We start from the raw sequence: 16,172 nt of genomic DNA on the forward strand, positions 1-16,172 counted from the left end.
GGCCTTCAATGTTCTTGGTGTTCCTAATGTGTAAAGTTAGTTATTTCATTTTCTTATCAACCAAATATGAACTTGGCAATGATGGAGGAGGTAGATAGGCCAAACTTAATAGCATGTTTTCATGATACAATTCAATGCGGGAGAATGAGTAGCTATTATAATAGTCTACATCAAAGTTGAAGTATACATGAAAATATCAAAATTAAGGAAAATTGCAATGTCCACTTAGTCTTGAGGCAAAGGAGCTATTGGTTCCTATAGATCTAAGCTGAATGCAAAACAGTATTTCATGCACAATCCATTTAAATTATGATTTAACTAGTGGTACTGGGTAGACTTACAATTTAATCACAAAACTCCATGTGAACAAAGGAAAAAAAATGTAGTAGCACAAGATTAATAAGTTAGTTTCACAATCTGATGCTTCATAATCAACAGTTAATGCCTTTCCAGAGAGAAATGAAAACTCTTCATAGATATATTTATAAATTTTATTTAAGCTGTTCATTTTATCAGATAAAAAATTAGAGGGGGAACATTGACATATTTGTAAAATAGATAATCAGTTTTATCCCCATAGGTCAATAAAAACATTATAAATACAAGCAACTTGTACACCTTGCTGGTGAATTCACATATTTGTTCCCTGATCTGTTGAGCTGCTCATCCTATCCAGTTCATTTGATTTGACAACTGGCCACCAGAGTGGGATGGAGTTGGGGCTTGGTCAAGAACACAATTTCTATCTGATGATAGTTTTATTGCTGTCCATTTCAGCCCATTCACATTACTCAAAACTTGTTTAAGATTTTAGCCCTTAACTGTAGAAATCACTTGGCTTTTTTTTTTAAAGGACATTACTAGGAACCTGAATGGAAGGGAGACTGACAGATTGTAACCTAACCAATTGTTTAAAGATGAAAATGGTGGTCTGACTGGCATGGTGCACTACTCAGCTCTACAGATAACCTCTGAATTAGGTCCCAGAAATACAATTCCAACTATGAATCTGGAAAACCTTTAGTAATGGGCTGATTGCTTTAAGAGACCTTGCAAAAATTATAAAATCTAACTGAAAGAACTGATTGCCATGGGTTACAGTGGACTAACAGCTAACTCCACATCGGATTTAAGTAAAACCAAGATGGCCAATTTATAGTCTCTTTTTCTGATTGTCACAAATGTAACTATAAAAACCAAGGACCAGAAAAATAAGTGTAATTCTCTCTAACAGGACTGCAGGTTTAAACTAGGGTTACCCGACTGAAAAATGTATAATAGTGTCTGCCAGAGGGTGGCATGAATTTGTGCCTAATTTTGTAAGAAGGAATTCCTTCAAATACTATTTCAAGAATGTCCAATTTTAGGTCTGTGCTTGAGTTTCTATTATCTAGTGTTCTTAACAAAGTAAGGGATTGCAGGTTGCACACCCTTTATCATATAAACTGATTGGCTCAGTAGAACGATACCTGTCTTTCTTCCCACCTACCTTTACTATTTCAGTTTCACTTATTGCTACTAAATTTGCTTTTATGAGAATAACAATATTTTTCTTTAAGCCTACATAATTTAAACTAAAAAAAAGTAACTATAATGTAAACATGTGACAGTGGTTCTAGAATATCAGAAAGTCTGAGATGTAGAAGGATAAGTGAAGACTGTCTTAGTATTTCATTTGTTCAGCATCCATATTCCCTATGAATATGGTTGTTAGAGGCCAAGGGGTGCCATTACTACTGGATAAGGTTTCATAATTAACCTACACAGAGACAAGGTGCCCTGACCAACTTTAATGAAATTCAAGTAGAACTGTCAAAGGGAGACCTTATGTCCATAGTTGAAGGTATATTGGGGTCAGTAGAACATAGCAGAAGTACTTGCTTTTCCTCAAACAAGTGGAATCATTGTCAAAGTGTTGATATTAATTAGAGTACATATTGTCAAGTCTGTTAATTGTAGCACTGGCAGCAGTTCTGCAGAATATTGCATATTAAACTGCAGGCAGCTTAACCAATATTGGAGGAAAGGGAATTTAAAAAATAAACTTAATTGTTGCCCTTTATAAACCAAAGCAAAGATTTCTCTCTTAGGACTTGTGTAGACATACCCTCACTAACAATCTTCTGGAAGGACTATTTCTTAGGCTAATAGTACAGTTTGAGATTATAGCTCATTTGTGATCTTTTGCTGACATTTTAGGGTATGTATACAGGCTCTATGACAAATAGCCTTACCAAAATTTAAAAAGCAAAATGATGATTATTAAATGCCTGACTTTTGCTAGTAAAGGCAAAGCATTCATTAGCTCATAGTAACTACCCCTGGCCCTCCCCCCAAAATCCTAAAACCAACCCAGAAAATGTAATTTAAAAGAAACAGGTTTTCAGGTCTGCAGCTCATCAAGGCTTTGTAGTTGGAGATTTAAAAAATCCCACTTTCCGAAAATATCTGACAATTAAGGGTGCAGAAACTAAGGTAATGCTGATTCTCACTGGAGCAAACAGTTTGTGGATGGCATATGCCACCACAAAGGTACTTGTGCCTGCTGCCACTTTTGACTGGACCAGTGACTCTTTAAATCCGAGTTTAAGCAGAACTGCAGACATGTCCACACCACTGGAGAAATGCAAAAGTAAAACAACAAAAAAAAAATGGTTATTATCAGTAAGGGGTTAAATTAAGGAATAAATTCATTGTAGGATTTACAGTATTTTTAAGAAGGGGAGGTTGTGCAGTGAGTAGATAGAACTTTTAGGCATTACCAGGCCACCCCATCACCTGGTTCCCTAGTCAGGGAGTCCTGGGATTCCCACAGACATGATGGGCCTAGAACTCGAACGGATCACTCTCTCCATTGTCACTGGTCATCTCCATCAGGAACAACATAATGGACCCCATTGTGGGCCACCATAGGACCTTGCCCTCAATGCAGACCAACAATGGAAGAGACTATTCCATCCTCCAAAGGAGGCTGGACAACATACTTTATGTTCCACCTGAGGAAGATGGGTCCTGAAATTGGTGCAACTTGTAATGTTCCTACTCATGACCACAGAATGTGAGCTCGGACCTACAGGGTTGCAGAGGTTACATAGGCTCCTATGATGAATATGGGCCCCACATCAAATTGATGGGGTTTTTAGTCAACAATATTTATATACCTTTCCCATATATGGAAGCTACTCTTTTCCCTGATCCAGCTTTCCAGCCCTTTTTCCAGCCATGACATCATCTCTCTAGACAATACCTTGGGTTCACCTGCATATCAGATGTCAAGCTCATTCAAAAATTAGTAAGGTCATAGGTCCCTTGGAATATACCTAAAATAGACCTACTAGCTTTTTCCAAAACGGAGACCCCAAATCTTCATCTGCAATATTCTTGTCTTTAGGTTCATGATTAGTCAATAATTTGTTCTGCTTTATATCTTAACTTTTTTTTTCAGCCACCAGGTTACAGATGCTACCATGATACCAGTTGGACTTCCCTGGACAGATGACCCACCAATATGCCCTGGAGCCCCACTTCCCCAGAGCTCTGCCCCACTTGGCAAAGAGAGAGACAGGCTGGGAGTATGGATCAACCTGTTAATGCCCATGTTCAGTGGGGAAGCAATTACAGAAGCCAGACCTTCTACCTTCTGTACCCCATAATGACCCTGGGTCCATACTCTCAGAGGGATAAAAAATAGGAAAGCTATCATGGGAAGGGAATGGGATATGGAGTTCTGGTGGTGGGAATTGTGTGAAGTTGTACCCCTCTTATCCTACGGTCTTGTCAGTGTTTCCTTTTTATAAATAAAATTTTTTTAAAAAAAGAACTTTCAGGCATGAGATTACTTGTTCAGTTCCAGGCACGGCATATGGCAGAGTTATGCTCTGGTTCTCTCACTCTCTTGCTAAAATAAATCTTTAAGGAAATGTGATAAAATGCAACCTGGGGGAGTACTACAGTGGACTCTCAAGCATGAAGTTCTGAGTTTGATCCCCAGCACTTATGTGCCAGAGATGGCTCAGTTTCTATTCATAAAAAAAAAAAGAAAAAAAAAAAGAATATGATAACAGCTAAATGAATAAGTCTTAGGAAGAGTTTGCATTCATAGAAAGAATGACTAAACATCTTACCTTGAAACCACCATGTAAAATATGCCCAAGGATATTAATGAGATTCCAATGTGCAGTGACACACCAACAGCACCATACTCTTGAAAAACCTTCTTTAGCTGCTGTGACTTGCTTTGCTTTTTTTCCTCTGTTCTGCTGGCATTGCTTCCTGTTGTGGTAGTGATTTTGCTGGGGTCCTATGCACAGTCCAAAGAAAGAGATACACATTAGGGAAGGAATAAGGATATCAGTCATATAAGGTATTCACATTGTTCTACCCTCTCTCCTAACAAATAAAAGATGTTATTCTTTTTCTTCCCAGTCAGCCACTAAACAATGAAAGGCTGGGTACTAAGTATGATGGCCTTCAGGAAGTTCAGGTTTTATCTTCTGAACCTGTGACTATATATTACTTATGTGGTGAGAGGAGTTTGCAGATAGAGATTAAGGGTCCCGAACTGGTGAGATTTCACCAGGATTATCTAAGGTTAAAAGACAAGAGGGTCGGGAGTTGGGAGGTAGTGCAGCGGGGGTTAAGCACACGTGGTGCAAAACGCAAGAACCAGCATAAGGATCCCAGTTTGAGGCCCCGGCTCCCCACCTGCAGGGGTGTTGCTTCACAGGCGGTGAAGCAGGTCGGCAGATGTCTATCTTTGTCTTTCCCTCCTCTCTCCATTTCTCTCTGTCCTAGCTAACAATGACAACAACAATAACTACAACAATAAAAAGGGCAACAAAAAGGGAAAATAAATAAACAAAATTTTTTTTGAAAAATCCTTAAAAAAAAAAAAAGACAAGAGGGTCAGAAAAACAGGTGTGAGGACAGAGGCAGACTCAGATTTGAAGATGTCACTCTGCTGACTCGTAGTGGAGGAAATGGTCAGGAGTCAAGGATGCATGTGGCCTCCAACATCTAGAAAAGACAGGAAATGGGTTCTCCCCTAGAGTGTCCAGGAAAAGTCGGCCCTGTACACCTAATTTTAGCCCAGTTAGATCTTTCTGGGCTTCTGAGCTCCAGGACTATAAAATACTCTGTGTTGCTCTGTGCTACCAGGTTTGTGGTTATGTGAATCCAATATGAATCCATTACATGCTTGGGGATTGATACTTTTCCAACACATAATCTTAGTTAGGCAATGCTGGGAATTTTCTCTTCCTTGCTGACCATACCCTCCAGCTATACCCTCCATATGCAGAAGTCACACAGGCTCAGAAAAGTCACACAGGCTCAGAAAGGCAGAGCAGTTGGCCCAAAGTCCTTGAGACTGAACTTGGGTGACTTCAGTTCTAAACAGTTTGGGACAACCATGGAAAAGAGTTCAGCACACTAAGATAGTGTGTGTGAAATAAAACAGAGCAGGAGTTATGGTGCATTTACTTCTTGATCAAGATTCACCCCTGAGATCTGAGCAGTGCAAGGGAGAGTCAAAACACTTCATAACATGGTCCGGTAGGTGGTGCAGTGGATAAAGCGTTGGACTCTCAAGGGTGACGTCCTGAGTTCAATCCCCGGCAGCACATGTACCAGAGTGATGGCTGTTTTTTTCTCTCTCCTTCTATCTTTTTCATTAATAAATAAATAATAAAATCTAAAAAAAAAATTCATGACACATCATACCTATGTAGCTCTTTAAGGACCTGGGTTATTGGGAGAAACAAAACAAAACAAACAAAAAGCCAACAGTGAATCACAGAAAGAAACCTCAAATCTAAAATTCCTTCCCCACCTTTGATTAAAGGATTTCTAGAATGCTAATGATACTCAACAGGACTGTTGAAGGTTGTTTCTGGTTCAGTTAGCTCCCTTGTATTTTTATTATCTACTTATTTAAATTTTATTAGTGACAATATAGATTTACAAGATTAGAAGATAACACAGGTACAATTCCACACCATTCCCCCCACCAGAGTTCTGTATCCCCATTCTCTCCAATGGAAGCTACAGTAGTTCTCCCAAGATTGCAGATATGGGTTGACTTACTATTTCTATAACTGTATATATATATATATATATATATATATATATATATATATATATATATATATAGCCCATTTTTCCCCTATGGTCCTGCTTTCTATTCCTTTTTAAAAATAAATTATTTTAAAAATGTTTTCATTATCTTCATTTATTTTATTGGACATAGTCAGAAATGGAGAGGAGAGAGGGAGATAGAAAGGAAGAGAGACACTTGCAGACCTGCTTCACCACTTGTGAAACTTCCCCCCTGCAGGTAGGGGCCAGGGGCTCAAACCCAAGTTCTTGTGTATTGTAATATGTGCACTCAATCAGATGTGCCACCACCACCCCCTTCTCTTCCTTTCAAAGTCACACCTACACCCATTAGTAGTTCCAAATATCCTTCCTTTATTCCTTTTCTCCCTACAGATCCCAATGGAGTTGGAGTTCAGAGCACTTTGGTTATCTTTTCCTATCATTCCCCCCCCTCTGAGAATATAGACCAAAATTCTTTTTGAGTGCAAAAGTGGAGAGGGAGGTCCGGCTTCTGTAATTGCTTCTCCACTGGACATGGACACTGGTAGGTCGATCCATACCCCCAGCCTGTTTCTACCTTTACCTAGTTTGGTAGGGCTCTGGAGAGGTGAGGCTCCAGGACACACTGGTGAGGCCGTCTGCCCAGGGAAGTCAGGATGGAATTATGATAGCATCTGCCTCATTTATGGGACACTTCATGCTTAGCTGCTGTCCCCTGAACTAGCAGCTCTACCTAGCCCTGGCTCCTCTCCAAATCCTTCATGCCCACAATCTTCAGAAGTCGTTTTCTTTCTCTCGGGGCTGACACCCCAGAAGAACTCATTGCTCTCCCCTTTGTGCTTTCCATGATAGGTGTCTCATCAATCCACCTTTCTTATTTCCAGTTTGGGCTGTGACAACCCATTGCTTTCATTGACAACTGTTGGGACCAGAACTCAAAAAGGACTATTGTCCTAGCTGTGGTGGGTACTGCAAACAACACTCCAGGGTACTGGGGGCCTATCTTCACAAGTCTTATCCCTGAGGGGTTAACTCCACAGAAAAAGATATTTAAGGCTGCCCACCTGAATGTGCACTGGGGGTAGTAGGCTATGCAGCCTTGGGAGAAATTCTCAGGACCAAACTTGCAAGCTGATGGTCAGTGGATTTTCTCTTCTGGGTTACCTCACACAAGGTTGGGGGCTCTGAGACCAAGGAGGAGTCAAATTCCTAGCATGATCTTAATCTTGACTTGAATGTCCATGACCAAACCTTCCTTGCAATTTCTAAAGGAGTTTATAATCTACTCTTCTCCCAAATTAGCTTTCAGGGTTATAACAGACCTTCCATCATTGGCCAAAACTGCCAAGTCTGTGACTCTTCTCCCGCATGCAGTCCAATAGCTGGGCCTGTTTTACCTGGACCCCTGCCCCTTCTCCTCTCCTGTACACTGCCTCCTGGTCCAGGCATTATTTATCACTTGGATTGTTGTGACAGCCTCTCAGCTGGTGCCTCACTCTCACCCTTGACCCTATAGTTTATTCTTAACATGGTCGTCAGAGAGAATCTGTCAAAGCCCAAGTCAAAAACATCTACTCACTTGTCCCTCCTCCCTCAGAATTCAGATTTATCAGTTAAGAGTATTTTTTTCCCCTCCCAATTAAAGAGTATGTCTTGGGTTCCCAAACTATAATTGGGGAGAGGGAGAGGAGAAATATCTAAAAGCTTTTAAAATTAATTACAATTGTTTGGGGGCCGGGTGGTAGCGCAGCAGGTTAAACAGAAAAGGCACAAGGCACAAGGACCGGTGTAAGGATTCTGGTTCGAGCCCCAGCTCCCTACCTGCAGGGGGGTCGCTTCACAAGCGGTGAAGCAGGTCTGCAGGTGTCTGTCTTTCTCTCCACCTCTGTCTTCCCTATCTCCCTCAATTTCTCTCTGTCCTACCCAACAACAACAATAGCAATAATAATAATAGCCACAACAATAAAAAACAAGGGCAACAAAAGAGAAAAATAGTCTCCAGGAGCAGTGGATTTGTAGTGTAGGCACAGAGACCCAGCAATAACCCTGGACGCACATACAAAAAAAATTCATCACAATTTCCTCTTGGTCTGTTTAGACCCTGGGAACTGAGTGTCAAAGCCCCAGGGGTGGGGGAAAACAGTGTTCTGTTGCTGTGTTGAGACTTAATTCTTCTTTTAAAAAAACTTTTATATTTATTTTCCCTTTCGTTGCCCTTGTTTTTTACTGTTGTTGTAGTTATTATTGTTACTGATGTCGTCATTGTTAGATAGGACAGACAGAAATGGAGAGAGGAGGGGAAGACAGACGGGGGATAGAAAGATAGACACCTACAGACCTGCTTCACCACCTGTGAAGTGACTCCCCTGCAGGTGGGGAGCCAGGGGCTCGAACTAGACTTAATTCTATATGCTATTTCTGACTTAGGAAAACAAATGCTTAAAGCAATAGGTGGACTTACTGAATCCAGTATTGGGTTATGGGGTTCTAGAGACTGAATCCTAATGAATAGTAAAGCATAACATTTTTTGCAAGATATGAGGATACTCCTCACCCTCATGTCTTTAAGATAGGTCCCATGTCTCTTGCAAGGCACTGGGCTTAGCACCTGTAAGGCTGGCAGTATTTGGGATCGAGACCATAGCCACAGACTATCTTTCATGTCCTGTAATAGCTAAGCATTCCTAAAGGACACTTTTTCAAGTGCTCTGGGAGGGCAGTGGGGGGCAGAGAAGAAAAATTATAACATATTTTCTTTTGGTTTGCCAGCACAAGTCACTTCCCCAGCTCTCAAAACCATTGAGTGTCTCTGCCCATCCTCACAGCAGAAGTGTTGGGCAGAGCTGAGGTTCATTCTGATAAATAAGCACCTATCTGCCTTTGGCTGCTGAGAAAGAGCTGCAGATGGGAGGACTGCCAGATGTCAGGCGCTGATAAGAGGGACAGTCCACAGTTTCTCCTGTGAGGCTGATAGGGGAAGGGGAGGAACAGGGCATAGATGAGTCCCCTTCCTTTCCCGCCCTTAACACTAGGTCTAACTAAGTTCAATTATGTCATATTTGGCGTATTCACCAAGATCTAGTGTAACTGTGTGTCTTTGAGGAGTAATCCCTGCCTTTTTTATTTATTACCTCTACTTTGGCAAAACACACACAAACTTACAAATGCTAAATAAGCGGCAGAAACTTCAAGACCAGGAAAAGACAAAATATTCATTTCCTGTTAGCCAGCACCACAGTTTTTTAAAATATAATTTAAAAAAATTTAATTCTTTTTTAAAATTTAAAAAATATTTATTTACTGATTTATTCCCTTTTGTTTCCCTTGTTGTTTTCACAGATAGTTTTTAAATGAACTTTCTGGACGTAGTGTGTTACTTGGACAATTGTCTTCCTTTTAGCTTGGCAAAAAGAAATATCTTTAAGCATTCATTGTAAGCTATTCTTAATCCTAGAAGAGAATAAAGAAGCTAAAATAAAGGGATTTGGGAGACTAGCAAGGAACCAACTTTTCAAATACTCATTTCTTTGCAAAATATCACATTAAGCATCTGTGATAATGTAAGACCTTTCCCTGGGTGCATAAACACTATACATCTCCTGTGTCTGTACATTTTTAAAGAGATTTTATAGAGGTGTATGTGTACATGTGTTCATGCACAAAACCTCTTCCCTCCCCTAATGTTTGTTTCTTATTAAAATATATATTTATTTTTTAATGAGAGAGAGAGACATGGAAGGTACAAAGCACTACTCAAGTTCTGGTCTGTTCCAGAGAAGATATTGAGCCTGGAACCTTTGGGCCCTCAGTTATGCATGTCCGGTGCATATACTGTGATAATGCCCCCCCCATATTTGTTAGAGTACAAAAGGCTATTAGAAAGTACAGGAGGATGGGGGAGATAGCATAATGGTTATGCAAAAAACTTTTATTCCTGAGACTCTGAAGTCCCAGGTTCAACCCTTCATAACACCACAAGTCAGAGCTGAGCAGTGCTCAGGTGGGAAGAAAAAAAAAGAAAAAGAACAAAGAAAGGAAAAAAAAAGTGTAAGAGTCTTGAGGAATGAGTCATAGATCTTGCTCACAGGTTATTTGGTTGTTGGGAGTTATGTGTTTTCATTCATTCAAGAAATATTTTTAATAACATGCTGAATTATGTTAACCTCATACTAGGCATTGCTGTGCTGTGAAAATATTAATTCACATGGTCTTTATGGAAACCTCATGAGACAGATACTATTATCTTCTCCACCTGACAGACTCCTAGAAGCCCAGAGGGGTTGAGTAACTTTCCAAGGGTCATAGACAGATTACATGTTAGAGCTGGGATTCAGATTCACTGATGGTGACCTTTGTTCTTCACTTGGCTAAGTTCTTCATTTATTCAGAGTGACTGCTCTGTATGAGGCACTTCACTAAGTATGAGGGGGCCGAATAATGAATAAAGCCTTATTGTCGGAGAGCTTAGGGCTGAGTGGGAGGGGAGAGTCACTGAGCAGAAAGAGTGGCAGCAGAGCTATAAGATGTGACAAGTTCTATGAGAAACACCATGAAGAGGCTGCTAGCTTTAATAAGATCATCAGGGATGTATTCCCTGAAAAAGGCAACATATGATCTAAGACTAACGGAGATGAGAACACTAGAACTACAGGAGCAGGTCAGCTGCCCAAAATTTCTCTTCTAGAAGTGGCTAAATTCAGGCAAATTGGGCTGTTCTGCTGGGTGACAGGACACTGAAAGCTTTTCACTGACAAAGGCAGGTTCTTCCAATGGTTTTTTTTTTATCCTTTCTCTCACCGTTAAGGTAGATTCTGCCTTAGAGTTGAGAGTGTCTCAGACACTGAATTAAGTGTCTGGCACAGTAGAGTTACCGTCTGGGTACTGCCTTTTCTCTTCCTAGTGACAAGAGATGAACTGCCTAATGGTAGCCAGGAACAAGAGGCAGAAAAAGCACTGGGCTCTATACAAACCCACCCCACCCCACAGCTGGTCCCAGGCCCAGCTGGCAAGTGTTTCTCAGGAAGAAGAATATCTTTTGTGTTAATTACCTGGTAAGCTGGATTTCTTCTAATTGAGGACAGATTAAACAAGAACACGGGACTCTCTGATTTCACACATTCACGATGATGATCATAACATAATAATTTAGAATGTGCCAGATATAGCATATCAACTCATTTTATACTCACACTCTAAGGAAAGAGAATTACTAATAAATCATTTAATTAAAAATTTTATTTATTCTTTCGGATAGAAACAGAAATCGAGAGGGAAGGAGGTGGGAGAGAGACAGAGAGACACCTGTAGCCCTGTTTCACCACTCTCAAAGCTTTCTCCCTGCAAGTGGGGACTGGGGGCTCAAACCTGGGTCCTTGAGCATTGTAACATGTGCGCTCAACCAGGTGCGCCACCACCCAGCCCCCTAATAATTCGTTTTACAAGACAAGAGAGAGAAAATGATCAAGTTCACACAAGTAATGAGTAGAGTTAGGAAGATGGGATGACCAAGATGATACTGGTTTCTGCTATATCTCCCCCTCCATACACACACACACACACACACACACACACACACACACACACACACACCTTCCAGTGGCAGGGTCTAGGCCAAGATAAGACTAATGTATATAGGTAGCTAGTCAAAGGCAATTCCAGATGACAAATGCAGAGATCTACACCACTGAGGGAGTCAGTACATTAACTCAAGACATCACTTGTGGTCAGGGAAGGCTTCCTGGAAGTAGCCAAGAGAAATCACTCAGAGGTAGCCAGGGGTGTGTGGAGGGTGCCAGTTCTGAGATGATCCCCAAACTGGGCTCAGGATTTAGAAATGAAATCTACCACTTGAAAGATGGGGGCAGAGAAACTAAGAAAGTTTCTCCATCTGTGCCAGAAGCATGGAGTCAAATCACTGTGGCGGTGGGGGCAGGTAGTAAATCACAGGTAGAGCACACATGCTACCAGGTATAAGGACTCAACTTTGAGCCCCTCATCTCCACCTGCAGTGACTCAAAAGCAGTGGGGCAGTATTGTAGATACCTATCTCTCCTCTCAATTTCTCTCTTCCTATCTTTGTCTCTTATCCTCTATCAAAAATAAAGGAAAAGGAAAAAAGAGGGGAGGGAGAAACTATAGAAATGATCCCTGAAAGTGGTGGCAAACAAATCACTATGGAATATTCAGGAAGCAAGTCTGAGGGACAGTGTGATCAGGTTGACATCAGCTCATGGAACTTTCCCCCAAACTCTTGTTGGGAAGATACTATTTTTAGCCCTTTGCAAGGCTAGCACACACACAGTGCCTGGGTAGAGCACAATGCTGCTGAGTGGAAGAGCCAGAGCTTGTAATCAGGTGAAGGGAAGTCAGGATGCAAAACTTGGGTTCTGAGTTTTCTATCTTGCTAGTTTAAGTCCAGACTATTACTTAACACTACATTTTTCTTTAAACAGCTCCATTTTAAAGAAAGGACACTGTAATAGATTTTTTTTTTTTAAAGTAAAGCCCATATTACAATTCTGAATGGAAAGTAGGTATTACTTACCCTGCACACAAAGCAACCGAAATGAAACAACACTGGTGTTCTTGTGTAAGTATTGCCTGAAGTCCACCAGGGAAGCTAAATCTTGGTTGGGTGAAAAGGGAGTAGCAGCAAAATGGGAAGATTTAAAAACAACACCTACCACAACCTTTCTCTTTGGGAGAAGGGTCCTAGGGAGGAGACTCCCCTCCAAAAGGGAACAACTCTGCTGGCTAAGTTTAATACCAAATGCAGGCCCTATGTACAAGTCTACAGGCTACCACCACTTGACTGAACGACATTTCAGGAGCCTGGAGACTGAATGACCTTGGGCAGATCCCTATTCTGAGCAACAGTGCCTCAGTTTCTCCAGCAGTCGATTGGGATGATAGGGATCGACAGCCTCTGGTTTGCAAGCATTCGGGGCCGGGAGGACTCTGAGGAACTCGGTCTTTGGCGGCTATGCGTGCAAAATCCTCCTTCGGGGACTGTGGACCGAGGTCTCAAACGCCAAGGGCTGGGGTGTCTTAGTGCTTGGGACCAGGGTAGGGAGGCTTACCTGGTGGCCATGGCAGAACCCGCGGACTGTGCGCAGCAGCCGATCTTCTGGCTCTCGGAGAAGTAGGGGCAGTAACAGGGGCTGTGGAGCGCAGGGGGTGGTGGCACGGAGGACCCAGGTGGCGGGAAGCCGCACCCGGGCACCCATTCTGCCTACAGGGCCCAATAACGCCAGGAAACCGGCCATAGTGTACAGCAAAGCGTTGTAGCCCGCCCCGGGAACCTGAGAGGAGCTAAGCGCAGGTGGGCGGGGCCACGCCGAAACCTTTCTCGGCCCCGCCCACCGATCCCAGACTCGGGGTAGAGCTGCAAGTAGGGAGGTCAAAGCGGGTGGGCGGAGCCGGAGCCGCGAGCGGCGTCCTCGGCCCCGCCTTCTGGCCCCGCCCTCTGGACCTGGGGCTCGGAGCGGAAGGGGCGGGGCCAAATACATGCTCACACCCCCTGAGCCAATTCATGGACTCCGTTCCTCCAATGCCAGAGCCCAGAGTGAAGTGGGCGGGGCCGGGACTGCAAGCCCTGGTGCCCCACTTTGCTCACGGTTGGGGGTTCTTTAGGGTCTGCAGGGTCGGGCACAGTTGGTGAACTGTTTTATTTTGAGCGCACAAGGTGAGCAATGGGTTATAATCTGTGAAGTTTTTATTCTACAGAAATGATGGGAAGAAAGTATAGACTTGAGTCTATGTTAGCTTAAAAGAAAAAATAATGTAGAAATTGATATTAACAAGTGTTAAAAAAGTTGAAAGTCCTCTATGTGATCCAGGTTATAGTCAGGCTCCCACCAGACTGGAAGAAACTTAGGTGTTGTGGTGTTTCTTTCTCTCTCTTTGTGTCTCTATCTGAAAAAGTTGCCTCAGAACAGTGAAGCCACTGCAACAGCAAAACATCTAAATGACCCCTCTAAGACATTGCTAATGTGAAGCGGTATAGCTTCTTTTGAAAATAGTTTGCCAGCTTCTAAGATACAGAGATGTATACTGTGAAAACTTTCTTCCCTTCTCACGTGGTCCCCCATCTCCTCTTCTAGAGGAACCACAGTTACCTGCTGACTGTGTGTCTTCCTGGAGGACTTCACACACATGCAGGCCTTTTTTCTTTTTGGTCACCAGAGTTACCACTGGGTTTTGTACCTGAAAGATTGACTCCATTGCTCCCTTGCAACCAACTTTCTCTCTTTTCTTACTTTTACTTTCTCAATCCCTCCTCTTATTAACTTCCTTCCTTCCTTCCTTCCTTCCTTCCTTCCTTCCTTCCTTCTTCCTTCCCCTTCCTTCCTTCCTTCCTTCCTTCCTTCCTTCCTTCCTTCCTTCCTTTCTTTCTTCTTTCCCACTCCCTCCCTTCCTTCCTTTTAGATATAAGTGAGAGATAGAAAGAGAGAGAGATCTGCAGCTCTATTTCATTGCTCGTGAAGTGTCCTCCCAGGTAGGGAAAAAGGGACTTGAACTCCAGTCTTTAGGTATGGTAACTTGTACACTCTACTGAATAAGCCTTGCCAGCATTTTTTTTTTTTTTTTTTTTTTACCAGAACACTGCTCAGCTTTGGTTTGTGGGCTTATTTATGATAGTGCAAAGGACCAGGGATTTTGGAGCCTCAGGCACAAGAGTCTGTCTGTCTGTCTCTCTCTTTTTTCTTTAATTGCCACCAGGGTTATTACTGGGTTTGGTGCCTGCAGGACAAATCCACTGCTTCTGTAGGTTTCTTTCTTTCTCTCTCTCTCTCTCTCTCTCTCTCTCTCTCTATTTTATTTGATAAGACAGAGGAGTTGAGAGGGAAGGGGGAGGTAGAGAGTCTTCTTCTTCTAGCGTTTGCCCTTCTTCCGTAGCCAGTCAACAGCATCAGGTTGAGCCTGATGTAAAGTTTCGAGACCTCCTTTGAATCTGGAGAGGTGGCAGTCATTGACTATGTGGGTCATACTATGACCCACATAGGTAGAGAGTGAGATAAAAAGATAGACACTTACAGACCTGCCTGCTTCACTGCTGGTGAAGTGTTCCCCTGTAGGTGGGAAGCTGAGGGCTGAAACCTTATTTATTACTTTAGTTTTTTCAATGAGGTCTATCCATTAGCATAATAGGTAGTTCAAATTCAAAGAAACAAATGACTTAAAGTAAAGTAAAAGCTCTCTGAATAAAAACCCATTTTCTTCTGCTTTAAAACAATTTTTATTTTATTTTTTTATTTTTATTTTTTATTTAAGAAAGGATTAATTAACAAAACCATATGGTAGGAGGGGTACAACTCCACACAATTCCCACCGCCCAATCTCCATATCCCACCCCCTCCCCCAATAGCTTTCCCATTCTCTATCCCTCTGGGAGCATGGACCCAGTGTCATTGAGGGTTGCAGAAGGTAGAAGGTCTGGCTTCTGTAATTGCTTCCTCGCTGAACATGGGCGTTGACTGGTCGGTCCATACTCCCAGTCTGCCTCTCTCTTTCCCTAGTAGGATGGGTCTCTGGGGAAGCTGAGCTCCAGGACACATTGATGGGGTCTTCAATCCAGGGAAGTCTGGCCGGCATCCTGATGATACCTGGAACCTGGTGACTGAAAAGAGAGTTAACATACAAAGCCAAACAAATTGTTGAGCAATCATGGACCCAAAGCTTGGAAAAGTGGAGAGGAAGTATTAGGGAGGTACTCACTGCAAACTCTAGTATACTTCTGCTTTCTTACTTTGGTGCCATACTCCAAACTCAGTCAATTTCTGCTTTGCGTTTCTACTTCTTTTTTTTTTTTTTACATGCATAACATTCCCCAGATTCTCATTTAGCAATAAAACCCCCACTATTTCATTCATCATTTTTCATGGACCTGTATTCTCCACACCCACCCACCCACCCCAGAGTCTTTTACTTTGGTGTAATACTCCAATTCCATTTCAGGTTCGACTTGTGTTTTCTTTTCTAATCTTGTTTTTCAACTTCGGCCTGAGAGTGAGATCATCCCATATTCATCCTTCTGTTTCTGACTTATTTCACTCAACATGATTTTTTCAAGGTCC

At 42.2% G+C, this 16,172-nt stretch overlaps 1 protein-coding gene across 1 annotated transcript; it reads right to left on the reverse strand.

The window, feature by feature from the left end:
* Positions 1–477: 477 nt before the first annotated feature.
* Positions 478–13,549, reverse strand: FAM210B (family with sequence similarity 210 member B). Its single transcript, XM_007532909.3, has 3 exons — positions 13,176–13,549; positions 4,125–4,300; positions 478–2,616 (listed from the first exon to the last, which is right to left on the reverse strand). The coding sequence occupies exons 1-3, from the start codon at positions 13,359–13,361 to the stop codon at positions 2,400–2,402; spliced, it is 579 nt and encodes a 192-aa protein (XP_007532971.2). The 5' UTR covers positions 13,362–13,549; the 3' UTR covers positions 478–2,399.
* Between the last annotated feature and the right edge of the window lie 2,623 nt (positions 13,550–16,172).

The sequence above is a fragment of the Erinaceus europaeus genome, chromosome 1, assembly GCF_950295315.1.
Source record: "Erinaceus europaeus chromosome 1, mEriEur2.1, whole genome shotgun sequence".
NCBI lineage: Eukaryota > Metazoa > Chordata > Mammalia > Eulipotyphla > Erinaceidae > Erinaceus > Erinaceus europaeus.